This window comes from Lepidochelys kempii, chromosome 17 (genome assembly GCF_965140265.1).
Source record: "Lepidochelys kempii isolate rLepKem1 chromosome 17, rLepKem1.hap2, whole genome shotgun sequence".
NCBI lineage: Eukaryota > Metazoa > Chordata > Testudines > Cheloniidae > Lepidochelys > Lepidochelys kempii.
In genome coordinates this window covers 7,768,943-7,794,471 of record NC_133272.1, presented here as the reverse complement: position 1 = coordinate 7,794,471, position 25,529 = coordinate 7,768,943, and the positions used below count along the sequence as shown (strand labels likewise).

Below are 25,529 nucleotides of genomic sequence, written 5' to 3'. Positions count from 1 at the left end.
GAGATGAAGTAGTATCCTGTAAAAAGAAAAATACTTAGAAAAAGCTACCATTTGCCATGTATCCAGTTTATGACAGTAATAATTATGACCTATCACACGGGTTAATTCTGGTCCCCTCTCTCGTGTGTCTGCAGAACTATATTTATATTCTATCTGCACATTCACAGGCTATTCCGTTACTTATTCATTCTGTCTCACCTAGGAAGCAAACGATCATTCCATAAAGATGGGGGAAAGTGGCAAAAGTAAAAGTCACAGAAATACTGAAATTAAAACCAGCTCTCTGTCTCACAATAATTTTTTGTACTCTGTTACCGAAAGTGATGTTTTTAAAATGAAAAACGCAGCTGCTCAGGCTCTTGTGTGGACAGAGGCATTTCTGAGCTCGTTAGAAAAATGTAAATAGGAGTCTGGGTAATGTTTGTATATTGGGCTTTTTTCCCCTCCCTTACCATTTTAAATGTGTGGGAGTCCTCCATCCATGTACTGAGGAGCTAATGGCTATTACCCTAACAGCACCATCTATTCACTTGATCCTACCCTTCAGCAAATTGTCATTTTCTTTCTTGTCTAATACTTTTATTCATTTGACAGACTGACATGGCTAAGTAAGGCTGCACTTAAACCCCCCCTTTAAAAAAAAAAACTTTATCCCAAAACTTTCTGGGAAGGTTTGACACAGAGGAGGCCTGGTAAGAATGTCATCATTGGCAGCTAGGTTGATTTCTCCTCCCCAAAAAAACCCCAGCCTGTATTTTTACTGAGGGTTCCTGGTGGTGATATAAACCACAGCAGAATCCTGAGATGACAGCACAACATCTAGTCTTAATTATTTTAATAGGAAATAGGTCTCAATGTGAATCAAAGCATTCACATCACTGAGGGCTTGTCTACACTTACCGGAGGATCAACACTGCGGCGATCGATTTAGCAGGTCTTCACTAGACCCACTAAATCCACCTGTGATTGAGAAGAGTAAGGGGAGTCAACATCATGTAGTGTGGACCCCACGGTAAGTAGAGCTAAGCTACATCGATTTGAGTTACACTATTCACATAGACAAGGCCTAATTGTCTGATCTTCTACACAACTTTTTTCTTATAGAAAATCTGAAGTAACATGTTTCTCCAGAAACATTTTTTAAAATGAACAGTATCAGACATTATAGAATTTAGACTGGCTGTTTGTCCCATAGTTACTGTAAAACAATATTATAGAAATGCTTCTACAGTTTTCTCTCTTCTCAGCAGTGTAAACCATAACAGGTAGGCTAGTATCAACAAGCCTAGTTTTTGCTAAAACATAAAATCAACACAAGTTTGAGGCATTTGTTGTGCAGACCAGACCCATCCCAAGCCATGTTCACTGGCCCTGACAAAGGGTAAAAATAGCTTCATATCCCTGCTGCCAAGTCCTCACTGCTACTTTTAGCAAGACAGCACAGGTATGTCTACACAAGCTGCAGCGAAGACATAGCCTTCCACTGCAAGCACAATTCTCTCAACTAGTAAGGATTTATTGGACAGACTGACTGTTGGCCCTTTCCATTGTAGCAGCTGTCAAAAATCAACTTTTCACCAAGAGTTGGTAGGCCCTGAAATTACATCTGCTTGTGTTACTGGTGCACTTAGTAACTGTATAGAAAGAGCGGAATTGCCCATTCTCATGCATTAAAAACATTTCTTTGGTAAAGGATTCTGGAGCCTTTAGGGGTCTCACTGCTGAAGCATGTGAATCATTTCTGAGATAAGAGCCTCATTTTAAAAGATTCGGGAGAAGCACTTTTCCATCCCACCCACTCATAGACAAGCTAGTGCAGCTCTGAGGAGCCTTGACAAAGTACATATTCTGAAGATGCTTGTAAGCATTACAACATTTCAGTGCTGTTCTTTTTTATACAGGTTAAGAGCTGTTAAAGTTAGCACATGCTAGTTTAGAAGCTGGTTGTGGCTTAAATTGTCCTTAAAGCAGTTTTTTATGAATTGTTTGTTTCATTCAAACTGACTATAATCTAATAGTAAATGGCTCCGCCCTGCAAACAACCCTACTATTAACATCTTAATTAAACTTGAAGCATCACATAAAAGCCACTCTGGAGGAGCTAGGCACAGACCTTGCCCAGCTTCAAGCTCCCCTTTTCACGTTGAGTGGGACAGCCAGTCATCCCAGAGACTAAGACCTTATAGCAACACTACCAGAAAACGAAGTCTACTGTACATATTAAGTCCTGCTCTGTGTCTGTTTGCAGTTGAGAAAGGATGCAGCCTGGCCATGTTACTGCTGGACATCTATGGTACTTGCTGATGTATTTCACTTACCTCAAGTTTCTTTTAATAAAAAGAATCTGTTTAAGACTCTTTTCATTGCTACCAGTGGAACCATGTATTCCGTATGTGGGGGTTTTGGTAAGCGCTCCCTCTTTTAGCTCTAACTCAATTCAATGGAGGCGGTTGTTTATGTAGAAGACATTAAAGGTGATATTGCACCAGATTGAGTTCTGAGGAAGTTCAGATCCAGGCATGTGACCCTGCCGCCCAAAAGCTTGGCTAAATTCACATCTAGAGCTGAACTTCGAGGTTCAGGCCCATTACTTCAAGAGTCTGGGCTGCTAATTCCGCTAGTGGGTTTGCATGGCCACCCCTTTCATTTCAACTTGCACTCAAGCTCCATAGATCACACACAGTTTTAAAATGCGTACTAAGTCTGGGTAGTTCATGCTTAAGCCTGGGAAAAGACTGTACTATGTAACACTTAAAAGCACACGTATTTTCACCTGTTCTCGTAAGTTGCCAGCCCTTTTCTTCATTTCATCCCCTTTGTAACTTCTCACGCCGTGAAGCCAGGGGCTTAATTTGTCGCATCTATCGTTCCCATGATATCGAACTACTAAAACGTGAATGCAGGAAAATCTGAGTTCTGAAATAGAAAAATGTTTATAGTCAAACACAAATATACTCAGTGGAATATAAATCAAGGCAACATCCAGCACATTAACATTCTTGCCTTCTTGTTACAACACACAGGAGCTGATACTCCTCCATCAACACCTGGCTTTAAGAATGGTTGAACATTTCCCAGCGAAGCAGAAGGGGAATGAAATCGCACCTTGCTTTAATTTCACTTTTCTTTTTCACATGATCAGTTACAAACAGTTTTTACCACACTGGTTTGTGGCAAACTACCTAATAGATGCTTTAAAGTGCTAGGACTAATTCCTGTCCTAGATTTAAATCAATCTAGTGTTTTCCGGGCCTTGAAGCCTGTGTCTGCTTTACCTATATTGGCAAACTAAGGGCAGAACAGTTAAGTCCACGTGTCCGTTCTCACTGCAGATAGAGAGAATGCCATGAGCAGTGTACACCCACTATACAGTTTGACTATAAATTTATTTGAACCCTGAACCAACTCCTACACTAGATATGCATTCATAGAAACTCCCACCCAGAGCTTCTGAAATGGAATTGCAGATATAGCTAATTTAAATGTTTCCCCCTGCCAGCTAAGTTACAAACATAAATCCAATACAGACTTCACCCCACACAGGGTTTTAAAAATCTCCACCTCTAATTAATGGTAAGTATTTAACACAATTTCCAACTAAATTGTATCAACCCAGCAGTTCCAGTTATTTTCACGCATTTCTTGAACCAGAATCCTGAGGGTTAAAGAGAGAAATCACCTTAACAATCATAATAGAATTTAGAGGGGAAAAAACCTACTGAACTCCAGAAATGCATTTAAAACTCTTTAGCCTAAAATATCTACATATTAAAATGCCAAGAAAAGTGCCAAAGCTGTAAGCTTTCAAAAGCCCAAGATCAAAGTGCTATCATCTTTTAATTTAAACCTTTTGTTGCATCAACAGTCTCAAGAGGGATGAGAGAGATCAAAATAAAAACTGAAACAAACTGTGGCTTTGTAGCTGTTTTTGTTTTAGTCTCTTCTCTCAATTTGGGCCACAAAATAGGTCAGCTCCATTACTGATCAGCCTTCCCACAAATATTTAAAACAAATTGAATTGCACACCCAATACCCATCACAATTACGCCAGGCACAATAACTAAATTAGCAATTCAACAAAATAATTGGAAATGCGATTCTCTCTATTCCACAGTCTCCCTCGGGGGTTTAGCCGATCTATGGGGGGAAAACTCCGCTTTACTAATTCTGCAGCTAATTAGAGACACACTTGTAAATGAAGTTGTTTGTCTGAAACTTGAAATTCTCTGCTGGGGGAGAGGAAAAATTCAGACCCCCCCACCCCCAAAACACACACACACACACCCCTACCTGATCCACAATGTCTTTAAAAGGCTATAATGCACATACAGCTAGGAACTAATAAGCAGATATATCATGAATTAATAAGGAATTAATATTCTGTTGGGAAAAATCTTACTCACTGTTAATTGGTAGTATCAGGAAAACTTACTGGAAACCATTCTGGTATCACTGTCCTTATTAATAACCATTTACACCTTTTGACCATAAAATAGTCCTGCAATGAGAGCGGGAGCATTTTCTGCTAACTCTCCACAGCACCCTGGCTACCTTTCTGTAGAGACAGGGAGTCTATGACTAGCCACAGCCAGGTAGACAGTGGTTCACCAGCTATTAGGAAGCATTGTTGTAGAGAGCAGGAGTCAGAAGCCTGGCTCCCCTTCGATTTGCTGTGTGACCATGACCTGGTCACTTGATTTGTTTGTGCATCAATGTAATCCTCTGTGAACTAGACCTCGTACTCACCTGTGGTGGGCATAGTTAGTGTGCAAAGTCCGAAGCCTGATACAAGCTTGGTATTACCACCCCCACACGAGTGAGTAAAAGGAAAATGGGACTGGTAAAATTTGCCTACAGACACAGACTTTTACAACCTCCAATATAGCCAGACCCTGGCAAACAGAAAGATTCACTTAATTCCTTTTCCAACTAAACGCATGCCCCACAAGAATCATGCCCTACACAGCATTGGGCAGCCACCATTAGCCCAACGTTGGAATGGAAATCAGGACTAAATATTTAATAGAACAGCAGTGGCTGGGGTAAGTTTCTATTAAGGTTTGAATTTTGCAGGCCCAGAGAGTCTGTGTTTAGGGGAGACCCAGGAAAAAAAGACTTACAATATGGAATTTACAGACCAACCTGAATTCCAGAACTTTGAGGTACTTTCTGAGCATACAAAACACTTAGGCCTTGGGTAATTTGCCCTTTTTTTGCTGTCGGAATAAGCTTTGCGTCCTAGCCGGTCTCTGCAGTAATTCACATTGACCACAACACCACCTCCTAGCGAGGCCAGAGCTGATTAACTGCAGGCTGCCCTGCCACTGGACTCAGCCACGTAACCGCTCGAGGCACTCCTGTAGATGGCTCTGATTAGCCCCTACTCAAGAATTACACAGGCTGTGTTTCGGCTGCCAGCATATTCAGATCCTGGAAACGTACCATTTGCACATCAGGAATAAAGAACTGACCTTACCAGCAAGGTTAGTAGATGAAACGGGGTCCTTGCAGGCTAAACCTTCCTTTCTAAGGTTCCCTTGATAAATCACACTAACCAGGTAGGGGGAAGAAAAAGCCTGCTTAAATGCTGATAAGTAAATTCAAAAGCATCCTTAGTAGGGCTTTGAATCACTCTTATCTCTTCAAACAATATGAACTAGAAGTTATCACATTTGAAGTGTTTCATGTAACCCTTTTAACACTACCTCCAGCTACGACTTTAAAGGACACAGGAGTCAAACTGAAAAGGAATTTTAAACCAGGCATGTACAGTCAGCCCCTCAAGTCAAAGCAACGTAATCCTACGCCGAGAATAGGCGCCGGACTTGTTGGAGCAGTAATGTAGGAGACGCATGTCCGGCTTCCTTTTAAACATCCTTAATGGTTGCTCTAACTGCGTAAGCGGCGTGAAACCATTCCGCCGACACCAACTTGGGAAGCGGCTCATTTCCTCCACTTGATGGCCCTCAGAATTGTGGCGATTAAATCATGAGACTTTTTTGTAATGACGTTAGCAGACCACAGGTCGGAGGCTTTCAGCTATTCAGAAATTAAGTGCTGGTATTGTTCAACCTGCGGGGAAAATACTTCTGGAGTGTCAGCCCACGGTCTTGCTGGTATGTCGGGGTGCGGGGAGAAATGAACCAGAGCTGCTGCTGTATTGGCTTATGAGGAATGATGTGGAAGAGTTCGTTGCCTTAGCCACCGCAGACCGTAAGACAGATCGCAGTGACTGGCTGTGGCTACTTTTGCAGCCTGTAGGTTTAGGACCGTCAGGCGTGCTCTGATGTGTAGGCTACATTTCTGTCTACTCAACATTAGCCTGTTAATTGACACGACATTGCTCGACACTAGGACACTGAAGCCTGCTTCCATAAAGCCAGCCTTCCCTTTGCTCACTGTGACCTACATGTGATGTAATGCTTCTCCTCTTCCTCCTAGGACACAATACAAATATAGAGGCTTTGTCCACCCCCCAAACAGCACTAGTTAAGTAGCACTGCTTACCCTTGATTCTTTGTGGCTGGATTTCGCCCCTCCGCCAGCCATGCCCTCGTACATTGCAGGGAGAGCTAAGACTGTTGCAAACTTCACAGCATAAGGTTGTTATTTGGATCCAGGAATAGAAAGACCAATAGTGACATTTGCTAAGTTTCTCCCTGGCAAATTTTGACAAGTCAGAGCCCTGGAAAGATAGGAGAAAAAAAAATATCAATGTGCTCCTATGCTACCTACAACGACTGCTTTTCTGCGAGTGGACATCAAGATTTATTCATCCACGCTACATGCATTTTGTAAGACAAAGTCAATGCTCACCTGGGCACAGATATTTTATAAACCCAAGAAAAATGTTATATTTTCTACAGGGGACAATAACTCTCCTCCACCCACTGATCAAGAGGGCCACAACTGGACGGTGGCCAGCGAAGGATCACGATGCAACATGTTGATAAGTTTCAGCACTGGCATTTCCGTATTGTTACGCAACGCACAGCTGCTCTCTTTTGTTGCTGTGGTGCTAGACAATTCTCAGGTGCCTAGTGCAAAGGAGATAAGGAGAGCGGGGCCAACTTATTTTTGAATCAGCTGAGCAATGGAGCTAATGGCTATTGCCTGGCTGCAACGTATTGTAAAGGTGAATCTTTGAAACACTCTGCTCAAGTTTACTTAAAGCAAAGAACTGATCCATTTTCTAATTCCATATTGATTATAAGATCAGTTTGATGCAACTGAATCTATTCGTGTTTAACCAAAATATAAGTGCCTTTACCCTGTAACGAAGAGAATGAATATTCCATCGCCTGAATTTTCCATCAGCCTTCAGTATGAACTTGAAAAAAAGAAAATATTTTGCTTACTGGTAACTTTCTGTTCTTCGTGTTCCTTGATACTGGGGCGTAGAGTTTGGATCACGCCATCCTAGTGTTCCTAGCAAAATAAAATAAATCAACTCCACACAAAAGGAAAGGGATGTTTTATTCGTCATTAAAAATGCCTCTGAATTCAGTCCTGATAACAGGTCTGAACTCATTTAAAAATCAGCAGTAGCCCCACACACAAAAATAAAGTATTCGATTTTATTAAAATGCAAATCAATCAACTAATCTGTCTTTCAGGTAACAGTTCAATAGCAGGATCCGTGTCAATTAAAATAGTTTCCAATTTATTCTTTGCTGGAAGGAGGGTGGTATCCTGAATTCTAAAACCGCCTTGTATGATTATGTATTTTATACCATCTCTGCTGTCTCATACCCTTCATATGTTCTAGCTAATTAAGCGTATTTTCTCCAAATACTTTGGAGTAACTGATATTTCAGTGTCATGCAGGACAATGTCCCAATAGTGGGGGGAACCCGATACTTCCATAAATTCTGGCATACTGTCGTAGGTATAGAAAGCCAGTACTCATGTCTTTCATCCACCCGATTAGGTGACCACAAGTTAACAAGTTACGTATAAAATACCCAAGGAGGTTATGTTATAACCAAAGCTGAAAGAGCTCCTGCTGAGATGTACTAGTTTATAACTGGCCTGATTTCCAGCAGTGCAGAGCTCCCAACAGCCGCCACTCAGGTAAAATCAGGCCACTTATTTAGGAAACTACACATAATATTTGGCCAGTGCTTTCACCCAACCCCCACTGGATGAGCATTCAGAAGTTCTAAAGAAGGGAACGCTTTTTATAATCCTTGTCTTATTACAGACAAACTTGAAAGCAACACACACACAGTTTTAAGTGATCGAATAAACATGCAAAAAAAACATTACGTACCTTTACGTTTTTGTAGAAGTGCTTTGGAATTCCTCAAGATAAAAAGCACTATGCACATGTTATTAATTGTCCTTATTAATTTACCACTTACTACAGCAAGCCAAGGAACTGAGATAAGTTCTCAAATTCAGATGGAGAATATATCACTAGCTTTGCAATCGTCTTTGTTAGGATCACCTTGTCAATGCGTCAAGATGTGACTGATGATTCTATGCTTCTCTACCAATTAAAACAGGAGTGAGAGAGCCAGGACTCATCTCACCAACTGACCTTGTGTCAGTGGCCTCTTCATTTCTCAGTTAGTCCATCTGTGAAATGCTATAACAATGCTTACCTACCTTTAGGGGTGTCATGAGATTTAAGCAAAGTTTGCAGAACTCTTCAAGATCCTGACATGACAGATACTCTGTAAATGTAAACAAAATGAACCAAAAGAATACAGACTCCTTCGTTGTGCATTAAAATAAATAACAGGTTAAAGACTTTAAAAAAAAACCCATTGAAGAGAGTTGCTTAATTAAACTAGCATATATCCCTCAAATCCACATTCAGACACACCGGATGCATTCACTGCACTGACAAAACTTGGTTAGTCCATTTACAGGCTATTTTAATCAGATTATTTAAAGAACAAAACAGAGACAATGTAGTTAAACAAGTCAATGCAATGGCCGTCTTGTTATTATACTACAAACATATACACACATTATTTATGCAAGATAATCTTCATCTGAGATTGGTCACAGCAGGCTAATAAATCCCCCTTATGGGGATTTAATTTTCAGCTTTTGACCTTCTGATGAAAAAAAAAAAAAAAAAACAAGTGAATCATCTCCTCTTGCCAGATTTACGCCGGTGCTAACCTCTGTAGAAAGCGGGTCACTAGTGGAGAGAAAAGGAAGAGGCCTCAAAGAATCCTGATCAGCAAAAATAACGGCGTGCACCATCAATGCTGAACTGAAAATTCACAAACATTTTCCAATTGCAAAAATATCCCCGATCACGTGCATGTGTTCAGCTGGGAGCCGTTCCATGACTGACCTTTTATGCATAATAAGCAGTCCTTTTGGAAGCCCAGGAGTTTGGACTCTCTGAAATTCAAGGTAACCACGGATGGGGAGCACCTTTTTCCGGCCACATTAATGGCATTTTAGCCATCGTGGCTCAGACAATGCACAGCTGCAGCATTCTAAAATACTGCCGCAGAACCGTGCATTTCAAACGAAGGTCCAGGAAGTTGATTTAACACAAACGTAGGTCCCCATTCTGCAGTAGGATATGCTTAAACAGCCACCTTCGGAGCCCCACTAATCTCAGTGGGATTCTAGAAAGGCATAAGGGTCTACTCGTGCAGATAAGGTTGCAGGATCAGGGCCACACATACAAGATGATCAAAAAGGGAAGGGCATTGTATGTTCTTTAATTGGCATGGACAGATTCTAAACTGAATTGCAAAAAATATATGGGGGTGCCCTCTTGCCAGGGTACATTTCCTTCTTAACTCTGCTTTGTACTGCACAATTCAGCAATGGGGTCTGCATGAAATAAAATAATCCTCATCAAATTACAAGACAAGACACACTTTGAGTGACCTTAAAAAGGAAGGGTGCTGGCGCTTCCCTGCACATGACATAATCCACTTCACTGCGGTCTTGAAATCTTGAAAGTTGTGGGCTACCACGTGGCTAGAAGCTCTCTCAATGAACCCTACTGCGGCCATCACTAAGTGAACCACAGGAGTAGAGCTGTGATCTACAAACTGCCCAGATGTGACAACGTGGCTGCAGGTTCCGGCAGCACCGAGGCAAGAGTCCAAATGCAAACGAAGGATCCCACTGGGCATTAGCCAAACGCAGAGAACAAAAGTAAGTGTCTGTGCATATGTTTTCCTTCTGCAAAGGCTTGATGCTAATTCTGCTTGGGTTCTTCAGGATGCGTGATTTTGCCAAACAACGATCGATAAAGCTCCGTCCTGGGGAAAAAAAAAGGGGGGGGGGGGGGGGAGAGTAACTTTTCAAGGTCAAATTGGAAGCAAGAGGCAGGCAGCGCTACCATCCGCCGCTTCAAATGAAAAGGCCGTCGTATAATTAAAAATGCATTCAACAATCTTTATTAATACATACAAGTGTAGGGAAGAACTTGCGTGCGACCAATCACATGCAGTACAGAAATATGTAAATATTTCGGTGTGGCTGGATACCATCTCTCTAGGGAATGAGGTTTTCTATAAGTTTGCCCTTTACAGACAGCCTCTTCAAGTAAGAAAACAAGATTGAATATTTTAATAGGCTGTATGAGAATGCAATGCCATAAGGAGGATTCAATCAGACAGCCTATGTGGGGCTATAATTTAGTTTTCATACATTTCTTGGATTTGACGGTACTTGAAAAACAATGAAAATGACCCAGCAACAAGATTCCAATTAATATCACATATGCAGCAGTTCTGATAAGAGAAGCAAGTTTCCCTTTAAAAATCACCACATCACAGGCTGGTTTTCTTTCTTTATTTTTAAGCTTAAAACCTAAGTAGCTAGGGAAGGTAGATGGAGGGGGAGCGGAGGGAAGGCAAATTTATTTACAAACTTCAGCTGCAAAACAGAAATTCATGTGGTCATGGCAATCTAGAGAACCCTTAAGGAAAAAGCATCCAGACAGGGCTACATTTTGAGTTCCCGGTTGTACTCAAAGTAGAGAAGACACAGAGATACAGCAGATAAAACTCATAGAAGAGAAACTACCTCCTTGCCCGTGCTGCTAACATCATCTAGGATTATTAAAACAAAGAATTTTAAACAAGATCAGAGGTGACGATCACCTAAAACTCAGTCAGGCCAGGAACTGTTCAGCCATGATTTCACTGGGACATGGGGTGGAGAGGGACCGTTTTCTGTCTAGTTAATTAATGAGAGATGGGACCAACATATGAAATTCAGACTGGTCTGAAATTTGGGCCCCTGTGTCTATTAAAAATGTAAGTTGTTTCCTAATAAATACTATGCACATGCACGTCGCACACTAGACTATTATGAATGATACATTTATACAGTAGACAGAGACTTTTATCGGCTGTAGAGGAAAGCACTTATCTGTATGCTCTATCCCCTTCATCTGATTTCTCCATTTAGACCGGAACTGCCTATATCTGTGTACACTTGCAGTCTTAGCACTAAGGGGCAGCAACCTTAATAGGGGCCTCTAGCTGCTACCGGAATACAGAGATGATTGTTAATACTGTGACACACGTACAGTGTGTATATAATTTTTTACACACACACACACACACACGCACAAGGACGTATTACATAAACAGCATTCCCAAACAGCCCTAAAGCATGGCTTGACATCACTTTCCTGAAGATAACAACTAACAAAACCACACAAGAAATGCACCTGCACTTTCACAGAGCAATACAAGGGAGAGGTGGGACACAGCCACTTACTGTAAGCTTTACGGAAATTTCTTGGCCACATTTCCCACACTGTCTGCAGTAGAAACACCCAGGCAGATGAGATGTCTAACACTGGCCCAGGGCCTCTGGCTAGCGTGCCAAATGTCCTCCACACAAGAGACCCAGACTCAGCACTGTTCCCTGCAACACTCAGGGAGTTGAAGAGCTAAATAGGCAATCAATTCAATCCCAAAAGGAAGGGAGCTTATTAAACTACATTTAGACAGATTTAACATTTTAAAACCCCCGTGTGTGGGACAGCACAGGAGGCCACCATCTTGGCTTCACTGCTAAGTGGAAACAATGAGAGGCAGGTGGCCATTTTGAAAACGGGCATATTTGCTACAGGCAATTTTATCTTCACTCCTATTGAAAATGATCAGAGACGGCTGCCATTTTGAAAAAGGTGAATTCGTTGGGGAATTTCCGGTACAAGAGCATTACGCATCAGCCAGCCTCTGCTAAAGAGGCAACTTTAAATTACGAAGAACAGCAGCAAACAATGGCCGTCCATCCTGAAACGCTATCTTCAAATGTAACCATTGCATGAGATTTCATTCAGTTTTAACCATAGTGGAAACTGGGAGAACCAACATTATCTCATTAGTAAGATCATTCAGGACAAAAAGGTCAGATACATGGTGCTACATTTCTTAAGGACCCACTCTTGAAATCAATTTTAACTCATAAGCTAATTACCCAATTAACTGGAAAAGTCTCCGAAAATTCATTCTTTAGTCAGAATAAGTATTGCAATTTGGGGGAGGGAGGTGAAATAGCTGTATTTAGTGGTTGAATTCGTGCTTTCAGCGCAAAACTCAACTCAGCCTTAACTATGGAACTGCAACTGGAGCGTCTGACAGACAGAAAGAGAGAGAGAACAATGTAACCTATGATGCACTCAAAAAAATCCCCAAACTCTCTGAAAAAATGGAGCTGACATTTGAAAAAACTGGCAAACCCTGGACTAGAAGAAAGCAAGATGGCAGGGCTAGAATCCTGGGAAGACTCAACTGAAATGCAAGAGGTGCCAAAAACACGGCGCTAGGGGACAAACTGTGCCACGCACGCCCGTCAGACACAACCAAACGCAGTGAGGAGGAGCCAAGCTTTGTTTGTGATGCAGATTTGCAGCCCGCACGAGAGGGCGGCCGTGGGGAAGTTTAAGTTCTGGTGAGAAACAGCAGCAGTTTCGTAATGAACGACGGGAGAGGCGCAGCTTCTTCCGACGACAACGTGCCCCCGTCACTAGGTCAGAGAGAAATCAGCTGTTTTAAGTGTGAAAACTCAACACTGCATGTTAATAACACTGGGGGGGGGGAGAGGGGGGAAAAGCTCTCTGTCTTCTGTCTCCTTCTCATCTTTATATTGTATAAACGCAGAATAGCCAGTGGAACAAACAAACCAAACCCCCCTGACTGAGACAAACAGCCCTCTGATTCTACCACAGTCTTCCATCGCGCTTTTAAAATAAATAAATAAAGAGCGCTGCGTTACTTTGGCTCTGCTACACTTTGCAACCTCCCTGCCCATTAACCGATAAGTACCACTGTCGTTTGCTGTTTCAATTTAAAAATTAGATAGCATAAAGCAGGCAGTTTTACTGACAAAAAGGACATTGTGACTTTAAGACTCCATCATTTGACTGGGGGGGGGGAGAAGAGGGGAAATGCAGCGAGCGATGCTATTTAGTCCTTCACAATCATAGCCTTCCACCCTTGCCTTGCTTGCTTGCGCCAGACCCCATCATTACCACTGAGCAAATGTTTCCACTTGTTCTGCAATATCAGTGAAATTCCTGGGCAGAAAGCAGCAGTTACTGTCCGCAGCAGGGTTCACATGTCAGGAGCGGAGAGGGAAATGCTGAAACCGGTGTTTCGATAGAACATCATTTCACACTCAGGTGGGCAAAGCTGACAAACATACGCCGGTTGCTCATGTCAAAGTAACTCGAAAGGCTGAGTGGTTTGGAACCTTTTAAGGAAACGTCACCGATTTCACTCCTTTCCTCCCTCCCTAACCCCCGACACAGCTCATTTTAAACACCAAGGAGGACTAATCATATTGCAGCAAACGGCCTCACAAAGATACATTCTAATGCCAAATGCACCCACTTTGCAGGCTTCCTACAGACAAGGCTCTTGAGGTCTCATGAAATAGAGAGGCATATGCACCGATTATTGCCCCACGAGAGCCCCGGGCCCTGTTATGTCCAGATGAAGGCTCTCCAGTCAGGGCGTAACTCCAGTACGCACACCAGCAGATGCTCGTGTATTCACTTTTCCCGTCCCGTGCATTCCAACTCCAGCACAGAGACCAGCGGAGAAGGCCTGATGAGCTGCAGCCGTTTTCCTGGGCTCACACCCACCAGGCACATATATTTTTACACTGGGGCTTACTGCCAATTCGGGCTCTTTGCTAAGATCCAGTCTTGTGTTCTTCAGGAGATTCTCCCAGTTGTGTTCTGTTGCGTTTTTTGGGTTTTTTTGTTACTAGGACACATCACACTCATTGGCAATAGGACAAGCCACCATCAGCATTCCAGGAAAACGTTTACTCAGTCATTACTTCTAAATCATATGCTCAGCACCGGAGATACCAGACTTAAGATACCAGACGTCAGACTTTTAGATGGTGCCATGTGATCAGTCCCAAAGACGTCTAATTCAATGCTGTCCCTCAGTAGACTTATATCCAGCAGCTTACACACATTCTCATTCTGCTCTTCGGCACGTTGCTGATCTTTTTTATCCATAATCCACATAATAGTTAAGGGTACAAAGCCAGCCAGTTAACTCATTTTCCAACACATGTATCATCAGCCAAAACAGATCCCAACAGAACATACCCCATAGATCTGGGGTAGCACATTTGGGGGGGGAGGGGTCTTCAGCACTAAAACAGAAGTAGTCCAATCCGGAGCATTGACTCTGCTTGCAAACAGAGTAGAAAGCTGCTGCCAAACTTTCTGAGAGCCAAGGAAATTTTGCAGAATATTGTTTCCTCTGAATTGAAGAGGGTTATTAAACTCTCGCAGGCATCTAGATAGGTCTATGTGGGTCATAGCTCCAGTATCTAAGTGCCTCACAGTCATTAAGATATTTATGCTCACGGTACCTTTGTGAATTAGGGAAGTATTCTCTCCATTTTACAGATGGGGAAGCGAAAGAGCGAGGGACTGACATCCAAAATGACAGAGGGAGCCTGTGGCAGATGCAGGATTGGAAACCAAGTCTCCCAAGTCCCAGTCCCGAGCCTTTCCCACAAGGCCGCTCTTCCGCTATTGTACATTGTGGGTTCCATGCACCTGGTGCAGAAGAGGGTCATTATACAGACAGGGGAATCACAAACCCTTTCAGCAGAACGTGGGTTGGCAACATGGGGGACATGAGGCCCCTTTCATTAGGGTTAGATGGGAGGAAAGTACCACTAAGATCACAGGACGCGAAAGGCTGAGAATCCCCGCAGAAGGGCATATAGGATCGGATCAAACAGGAAATAGGGACTCCAAGTGCCTTGCGAAATAGAGTTCTGGACGTAGGAATGATCTAAAACAGATCCCCCAAGATGCAGTTAGCCCTGTTTGGGAGCCATCACACTATTACAAAAGCAAATTCAGCGAATTACCTACCTCCCCACCTACCAAAAACCACATCACATTTAAGATGAGCACACAAATCAACAGAAGCCAGCCCATCCATGCCCCTGCTGGGCTCTCATCAGCCACTCACACTGCAACAGCCACAGAAGAATGCGCCAACATCCTCAGGACATTCAGTGGCACAGCAGGTGCGACCTACCTGCCTGCACCTGGCAGCCAAGCAGTGAAAAAGGCTGATGGCTCGTGCTAAGGACACTGTGCCTGCTTTGAATTTCAAGCCTCTGGACTTGGTTGGTTTTTGAACGCACAAACACAGGCCCAAAAAACCAGGGCTAAGTCAAGTTACACCTTTCAGGCCAAACTCAGCTCAACAGAGGAGCACTTTGAAATTTAAAGTCACTGCCCTGCCCCCTCTCCCCTGCACCCAGTTAGTTCTTTCCCCCATTCCCCAGTGCTGTAATGAAGTTTAAACAGAACACACATACACTCTCTCTCTCTCTGGACAACCCCACCAAAAAAGAAAATATGAAGGTAACTACTAGCTTGAACATTTGCTATCAGCCTGGGTTGTGGCCCTTTGTCTCCAGTGGGGCACTGATCTCTCAAGGCTTCTCCTATTTTTGTTTGGTTACCTGGTTTACTCCGAGGGTAGGGGAGTTCAGGAATCCGCGTTCCATTGACACGGACCTCAGGGACCAAAATTAGCAAAATCATTTTTAAAGCAAGCAAGGCCAATAGGGGCGTTAAAAGTACCAATGCATCTTCCTCAGTTGTGTGACGCTGCCTGAACACAGACAGAGAAGCTCCAACATTCAGAACACCAAGTCCCGCAAGGCACAGCATAGGGATAACTTGCAGTACGGTCCTGCCACACCATCCAGACTGCTCTGCTGTGTTGCACCCTCGCTCGTAAGAGTGGGTAACAACAAGCCCTTTCGGCTCGCAGGCCTGGGCCTGCATGTTCCATACCGAAGTCAAAATTCTAGCAGGGCTACCTGAAAATTCCAGGTGTGAAACAACTACCAGCCAGCTTTGAGAACTGCCTGCTGCTGGTACCGAGATTACACTGTGCAGAGAGAGGTTATTTGCAAATGGGAAGGGAGGAGGGGGTTGTACGAAATGTTTTAGCCAGCCAAAAAATGCCAATTTATTATTGCTGCTGCATAGGCTACCTTTCCCCTGCAGCATCTCCCCTCTGCAGGATTTCACCATGCAGAGAGTAAAACTCATCAATCCTTCAGGTTTAACCTTGTCTCTGTTTCAATTCACTGGGGTAAGTGTGGGTTTTAATACTTTCAGGCCCCTGAAGGCTATGCATAATGAACTCGGATTTGGACTAAAAAACATAGAATTTCTCCCCCACACCCACATATATTAAAATCAGATTTGAGCCAGTGAGTCGAAACACCCCACCCCAAGTCAGTGCGGGAAAGGTGACTTTAACACAAGAGGGTATTGGTATTAGCAATGTGCTGAGGAATAACCTAGACCGAGTAATTAATAGTGCTTACACCTGAGGTAGAGTGTGTGTGGAAGGAGCAGGTCGATACAGGGGTCTTCCTTGAATTAAAATTTAACTTACCCTTTATTGCAACCTACAAAAGCAAGTAATGAGCACTAACATTTTTATTTCTTTTAAACTGTCATTTAGCCTGTAGAGGGGATAATTACCTATTTCCACTGTAGTAACGTTTTATCACCCTTAGTGAGGCATTTTCTAATTTAATATTTTTACTGTATTATCATAAAACCTGTTTCTGGGGAAAAAATGATCACGATCCACACACCAATTTGCCATAAAACATGTGTGTGTAAGTACCTTGGCTTAATTATTTATGCATTTCTTCTGAGCCAACTCCAAAGAGTGAGCGCACGGGTATTAGACACATCCAGAAGGGTTTCATACCCTCCCCACAGCTCCCTAGCCTGACATGTCGAGTGTGCACATGTGCGAACCTGTGTTTCATGTTACTCCTCATTCAGCATCCCTATCAACTTTAAAGAACCCAGTCTTCTAAGCAATTTGTACCACTTATGTGGCTGCAAGAGTGTGGTTTGTTTGGTGAGAAGAGAAAATAAAAGAGACGAAGGAATATCCCACAACAGTGGATTGTATGGGGGAAAAAAAAAACAACAACTTTGCAACTACGGTCATCCTAATTCAGCATACAGATGGGGGAGTTGTAGGGGTAGCATTCCCTGTAGGGGTCAGAAACCAGTGGCTTGCTCATTCTCCCATTCATATCATAGTGAAGAGCCACGGAAACACTCACTGCTCCTCAAGACACTAAGTATCATTATGCCCCATTTTGCCCAAGGCCACAACAGGATTAGAACGCAGAATCTCCTCCCAACCCTGTGCTCATTCCACCAGGCCACACGGCCATATTGATGCAAACAGATTATAAAACAGCTAGAGTTGCTTGAAATCACCAAGTTATATTCTTTAGAGCAGTGGTCTTCAACCAGTGGTCTATGGACTCCGGGGAATCCGCAGACTATGCCTAAAGATTTCCAAAGGGGTCCGCATCTCCATTCGCAATTTGTTAGGGTCTGCAAATGAAAAAGGGTTGAAAACCACTGCTTTTGATTAAAAGCATAAATCTTTTTATTTTAAAATAAAACCTACAAACACATCCTCGTCATATGCTTGCCCTCCCCCTAGTTGCGAATGAATTAGCAGACACGTTTTGCCAACCTCAAAATTCCTACCATCAACACAGTATTTGTAATGGCTGTTTACATGCCAAGTCTTTTATACATGCAATGTACACACACTAGGATAGAATGCCCTTAATGAACATTAATTACAAAAACATGTCTAATAAATATGAAAACTAGAGTCCAAAATTTCAAAAAGATCCCCACATAAACTACTTTTCCCGTTTCCTGTTGTATTATTATTCAACAAAAGAGTTGGCCGGCAAAAAAAAAGGACTAACATGATAATATTATTTAATTTAATATATAAATATAATTATAATCATGCTATTAATTTTTAGAAAATATAGATGTGAAATAAACCAACCCTCATAACCTGAAGTGAATTCAACGCATAGGTGAAAGCAACCCCTAGAAAAACGTAAATGGATACTTGAGTGATGTTGTTTGAATATTAATTTCTTTTTTTAAATTGCTTATATGTCTGACTACATAAAGAATGCCCTTCATTGCCATAATTTCGGCTACAGAATAAAAATGTGTCTCTCAATGAGGAGATCTCGTGAAACGTCCAACAATCTATGATTAACATCAAAGTAATGAAGCCAATGGAAGTCTAACTAGCAAGTATATTGTATCTGCTGCATAAATTATATGAATGATGTCCTACAGCTAAGGTAGCCAACACAATTATTTTCTACGTAGCAAACACGGAAGCTGCAATAAACCAGCAACTACACAACATGCAAACACACATCTGGCCAGATGACACTGCACCATCCAGTTACACAATGCTGCGGGAAGGAACACCTTTTTTCTTCCCTTTAGAATCACGCAAGCTAAACAATAATACTATTTCACGTGGTCAATACTGTCACAAACCTTCAGGTGTCAGGATTCCACTCCACTCACAGTCCATGTGATGGGCTTATTTTTTTTACTTTGCTCATTAAGGAAAGGGGAAAGTCTGTGGCTTTACATGAAAATAAAAGGATTCTTTACTACTATAGAAAACCACTGGCCTTCCATTTGGCTGGAATGCTGCTGAATGGTAGGGCAGTGATGGCAAAGAAAGGAGAATTTCATATTGCTTAAAAGGCAAGAGGGGTTTTCACTGTGTTTCTGGAGCTATATTAATGTAGCAATGCTAAATGTATCACTCCCTCATTGTGTAAAGTTGTTGTAAAAATATTCCTTGATATATTTACCTCCCATTTTCCTACATTCCTCACCCACAAAGTCCTATTTAGGATAGGCCCAAGCAAGAGTCTGTGTTCAAATTAACAGTATCTACCGAGATCCCAGTGATGGGCTCTACTGGGAACAATCAATTATTAACCCAAAAAAACGGAGGAAATAGCAGTGTGAAAACCATTTAGAGAGAGAGAGAGAGCGCGCGCGTGCAACCTCTACCAAAACTAGAAGTCATCTGCAGATCAGATAGTCATTTATTCCCCTGGAAAACTTTTTGTCTGTTTCCAGTAATCTTTCGCCCACAGGAGCACAAATCAGATTACAAGCTCCCTGACAGGTAGGGCAGATAGCCAGTGAGACAAAGGAAGCAAGTGCCTTTATTTATTTCTATTAAAAGGTTTTACCCTAAATCAGCATATGCAGGATTGGAGTCAGCTCAGTATTTCCGCAGTGGCAAGTTAATTTTGGATGAATGTGCCCAGCGGAATAAGCGGCAGAGACCTGCTCAGTGTTCACCAGACTAGCATTAAATTACCAGTGTCTTTTAAAACAAGTAACTCGGAATATTGTGCAGTTAATTCCCACACGGCCAGGTCCCTGCTGTCAGATTTACATGCAACTCCCTGCTCCTCCAGTTTAGGAAGTGTCTGGCCACAGGGTGGCACTGTCTGACTCATTTCCCCACCAAAGTCATGAACACGGAGGAGTGCAAAACTCAGGCTATAAATTACCCAGCAAGACAGCTATCCTCACCATGCTCGGTGCTTGAAGGAGATTCAGAAAGGTCTGTTTCAATTCCCTCTCTCTCGGTCAGGTCAGGATTGGGTCCTTCAAGCCAGTGCAAATGCTTTTAGCCCCACAGCTTTAAATTACGAAAGATGACATATGACCTCTGGCTTGTCTCATGAGACCAGGCACAAGATTTATAAATATTTAAGAAAGCCAGTTCTAGCCCTAAACAAAGGGACTCTGCACACCTCGCAGAGCATGGATATAGGGAGGGGAAGAATAAAGGCACATGGAAGGATTGTTTCTCAAGGGATTTTCCCCTCCCCGCACTCAAGCCAGGCATGGGGTTCAAACCTATCCCCACACACTTGCTTAATCCAGCTTTTTCTCCCTTATTCTATCTTGCACTTGTATGGCCATTGAGATAATCCTCTACCTGCCCTCAATGCTTGAGAGCAAGAAACTGGGCACAGTGAGAACCTCCCCTCATTTTGGTTTGTCTACCGTTTGCATTTGCATGACAGCTTTAGGTACCACTGCGATGAGCACTAGACAGATACCTAAAGATAAAGTAGGTGGGAGCACCAGAAACGTGGATGCAGATGAGTAGTTGTGGAAGCAACGAGATATGGGGAGATGGAGAAACCTCTGATGTACTCCATCACCATCACAGGCAGTTGCAATTCCCATCATAAATTTTAAAAATTTTACCTCTCTGATCTCCTTTCTTTTTTTAACCACTCTTTGAGCAGATTAGTCACTGTAACACCATATGTGTACATACACAAAACACAAGGAGGGAAATTTTCTTTGTGTACTTTAATACTCCATGTTCCTGGGATGATTTCCCTCTTTCACAGCTTGACTGTTTTATAATAGATTTGATGCAAGAGAAGACAAATTGTCTCACAAAGGAGATCTTCCAATCTCACAAATCATTTTGCTGCTCTTAACAGTTTTTTTCCCCCTTAAAAAGGAAATTTCCATAACTCAGGAGTTTGTTTCCTTGCTAAATATGTTGAATATTAAACATAAGGGCTTGATGATTCCAGAAAACTGGCATTAGCCAGGGTCGCATTTTCTGTTTCATGACTGCCAGCTTTGAAAAGATGAAGCTCCTTGTTCAAATACCAACCCCTTTAACAAATATAGTTAAAAAGCCATGGATGCTTAACTGCTTATACATGAATCAATTTCTGAAGAGTGAACTACTGGTAAAAAAAAAAAAAAAAAAAATTGCCCATCAAACAAAATGATGCACAGGAGCTGTGGGAAGAGCATCCCAGGAGCCCCGATGCCTCAGTGCAAACAGTTGAGTTGAACGGTTTGTGTTTCACAGGAGGATATGCGCCTTGCTGGAGCTCCAAACAATTCAGAAGCAGCTGAAGGTCTATTGCTAGGCCACCACCAGACTCTGTCGCAAGCCCTCACAGTAGTCCAACCATGAATCGGCCAGGTTGAGACAGCTGCAAGGGTGTTGGAGTGACAGTTCCCCGCCAATATTTACAATAGATGACCCTGGCAATGTCAACAAGCCCCAGGAAGGGGGTCTCTTCCTAGAAGCTACAGTGTAACCGTTACAGGTCTTAACCATTCCCCCGGGATAATTTAGGAAACAGAGCTCATTCGCAAGCCAGCAGAATTTTTTTCCCCCCAGAGGGAGGGGTGGAGAGGGAAATATTCAAATGGATTACCCTGGATGTTAGCATCAATCAATGAGAGTCACAGGATTAAACCTACGAAGAGTGGGCCAAATTTTCCTCTTGGTTATGCCTACGTAAATCTGGAATAATTCCACTGAAGTCAGTAGAGTTCCTCTGGATTTACACATATGCAAGAGAGAAGCCTCTGACTCACTAGTTCCAGAAAGCATCACTTTGGTTTATCTTATTTATTTTAGTAAATTCTGTGTTCATGAAAGGTGCCGGATTGACAGCCCGAGAGCCCAAATTCCTCCCTTAATCCAGCCTCTTGGGGGTTTAATACCAGAGTGTGCCGAGTAAAGGCTGGTATCTCATGAATTTTTTTTTTTTTTTAAAACTCTTATGTACTGGAAGTAAATTAATTCTTTAATGCCAGGATTCCCTACTACGCGCCCCCCACCGCTCGCAGTGAGATGCGCTGTGACCGACAGAGCAATCACACTAACGTCAAGAGTAAGGAATGCGGATGAGGAAGAACATGTCACCCAGGTCAAACCCAAGCAAAACAGTCTAAGTCAGTACCTCACTGGCAGCCAATCTCCAGCTTTTTTCAACATACTGGCAAGGACTGGTGTTAGAACGGCCTTCTCACTGTCAACTGGGTTTGTACCCATGACCGTACATTCGATCCTGCCTTACACAGGCTACAGGACTTTCATGAATCAAGTCCCGCTTCAAGCCCAGTCGCTCTGGTAGAACTAGAGCGTATGTTTTAGAAAAACATCCAGTGACGATTTTAAAATTGCCAGTAGTAACAAGTCTACCACGACGCTTTCAGGAGACAAAGCGCGAGACTGTTGGCACACGTATGAGAAAGCGTGCCCTGATTCTTTTGTAATTAAGAACAGCGCAATGAAAGATAACTGGGTTTCTCCACGTTACGCCAATCTCAAACTGCATGGGAAAAAATATTCAGTGAACGCCATTCCTGGGTCTATTAAGGTGACAAAATAGTTACCTTTCGATGTGCACAACTGTAGAGCAATAAGACTTGTTAAAAGAGTTCTTAGATAGACGTACAACCAGGCAACCATGTGTCTATAATTGCATACATGCCCAAGCACGCCATGTATAACACATGCACTGTGTGTGGTTGTGGTCCCTGTGAATATACTGTACACATGTACACACACACACACACGAGTATATACACACCAACCACATGGAATACATATATTATACATATACAGCTGTCCACCACCACCACACAAATTTGTCCAGATAACAGCAGGGATACAACAAAAATAAGGATCAGGTGTTTTCATAAATTCTGCAATCTAGAAAGATTTTTCATGTTGCTGTTTTATATAGTCACTAGGTATCATCGACAATGGCGTTGGACCAAAATCCCAGCTCCCTCCCTTTCTAAATGCTGGGAAAATCCAGGCCCTGATGCACACTTAGGGTCTCCTGCCCATCTCTATATGGGCAGACGATTCAAACACCAAAAGGTCCCAATTCTGCTTGCACTGAAGCCAATGGAAGTTCTCCCACGGACTTTACTGGGCAGAGGCACCGTGTGATTTCAAGGCCGTTAGGGAAGAGCTCATTAGTGCATGAAGGGAGCAAGCCATCAATTATAACAGTAAATTTGCATACTACATCTGTACTGGTTACCATGCTGCAAGGGTTGGCTTGGACCTTTCTCATTGTGAGGAAAAAAAATCTGTCCAGGCTTCATAGCAACCACATCCTTCTGATGACGCCATAGGGCAAGATATCACAGCTCAGCACTGACCAAAAGAACCATTTTCCAGCCTGATCCTACCCCTGCATCACACACAAAAGAACTGCAGTAAGAAATAGGCCCATGAACAGCATCCGCTGAATTTTACTTTTCTAGCCATTTGGAAATCTGAGCGGTTGGAAGGAGATTCCATTATTCTGCTCTTTTTAAAAATACTGCATATTATACAGTCCTATGGGATAGGGGGCCTAGGGTCTTTGCTGGGATGAATCTGGGATGACTGAATTACTTTAACAGATTAATAGATGTTAAGGCTGAAAGGGGTCTCAGACCATCTACTCACACCTCCTACGTAACACAAGCCACTGAACCTCACTCGCTCACCCCTGCACTGAGCCCAATGACTTGTGCTGGACTAAAGCCTATCTTCCAGAAATGCATCCAGTCTTGACTTGAAACCTCAAGAGATGGAAAATCCACCTCTCCCCTTGGTAGTTTGTTCCAGTGGTTAATCGCCCTGACTGGTAAAAACTAGTGACTTATTTCTAATTTGAATGTGACTGGCTTCAGCTTCCAGCCATTGGTTCTTGTTAACTAGATTAAGCAGCCCTTGAGTACCTGCTAGTTCCTCCCCGGGAACGCTAGATACCATAATCAAGTCTCCTCTTGATCTACTTTCCGATAAGCTCAACAGACTGAGCTCCTTAAGTCTCTCACTGCAAAACTTTTTAGAGGTGACTGTACATACGCACATGCTCCATGGACGTGGACACGACAAGCAGACTCCTATCTTTCACAGCCCAGTTGTAAAACATGTAAGAGTTTTCTTACAAAAGTCATCCGACATATGTGAAGGGAAGGGTGATCTTGGGGGTCAGGCACCGGACTGGAACTCAGCACCTGTGGACTCTATTCCTGACTCTGCCAAGGACTTCCTGGGCAAGGGTGGCTTACGGGCAAATTTTCAAAAGCACCTAAGAGATTTAGGAGCACAAGACCCATAGATTTCCAATGAGACTTGTATTCCTAAATCTCTGAGCATTTCTGAAAATCTCTCCCATCACCGATCTGTGTCTCTCTTTCCATAAATGTCTCCCAACCTCGGGGGGTGCTGTGAAGGTTAATATAATTTGGTTTCTAATAATGGGGTTCTCAGATGGAAAGGGCTACAGAAGTGCTATTAAGGGCATTAAAATAAGCTCCGTCAATATCAGTTTCATTGCTTAGGGAGCAGGGGAAGCAGGAAACCGCACTGCACCCTGTGCCATCACCTCTTCTCTCTACACATGGTGCAAATTAATACTTCCAGCAGAAGGCCATGTGAGGGCCTGAATGGAGGCTGAGGATGCCTGCACTACAGAACACTACTTCCTACAGAAAGGGAGGGAAATCTCGCAGGCTCCAGAGGCCTGCAGGCGGAAACACTCTTATTTTACATATCATTGTATTTATGTATTTTAGATCTGCTGTATAGTTAGGCTCAATCATCAGAGATGGAAGAGTGTCATGGGCCCCCTCTACATTAGAGGTAGAACCATACTCCTGTAACCAGGCCACGGCACACTCCAACTGGCTGGATCCCCACACATGCGGTGCGTCCACGGAGCACCTTTTTGCATTTCATGACTACACTGGTGCATCCTCACTCACCACACAGTGCCTGTCTGTTTCAGTGCAGTCTTCCCCCCATACCAGGGCAGCACGTGCATGCAAGAAATACACACATATGGGCAATGCACCGGGGATATACACTGCACAGAGCGCTGGGAGAAGGGCAGATCAGCTAATCCAGTTACACAGACATAGCTGGAGGCACTTGTCTACACAGCCAAATGGTATTACAGCCTTAACAAGAAGACAACGAGCAAGGAGACATGTGGCATAACTACCCACAGTGTGTTAACTACGCTATGTGATGACACAGACCAAGTCACTAACTGGGCACAAACTTTGCTAAAAGTTATATCATCTCAGTGGGGTCTCAGCTCCCTTAAGAGAAGGAAGTTTTCCCACGAGAGGAAATATTTCATGGAAAGTTCTACAGTGATAGAATCCCATTACATTTCTACATGCATGTTCTTCACACAAATCCACCTCACGGCCAGTACAAAGTTTTGATTTGAAACAATGAAACACTGCCCCTGTAAATAACCCATCCAAAAGCTAACACATATGTGCCCTCCCCCGGGATGGTATAAATCCCTGCTCTGAATTTCCCTTTGCACTTGAG

The 25,529-nt window shown here is 42.9% G+C and overlaps 1 protein-coding gene across 3 annotated transcripts in view; it reads right to left on the bottom strand.

The window, feature by feature from the left end:
• Positions 1 to 8,861: 8,861 nt before the first annotated feature.
• AATF (apoptosis antagonizing transcription factor) overlaps positions 8,862 to 25,529 on the bottom strand; it is an 83,766-nt gene continuing 67,098 nt past the window's right edge. For all 3 annotated transcript variants that reach the window (XM_073316095.1, XM_073316094.1, XM_073316097.1), the window contains one exon: positions 8,862 to 10,244. In XM_073316095.1, coding sequence (XP_073172196.1) covers positions 10,181 to 10,244 — 64 coding nt within the window. In that variant the 3' untranslated portion in view covers positions 8,862 to 10,180. The remainder of the gene's footprint in view (positions 10,245 to 25,529) is intronic.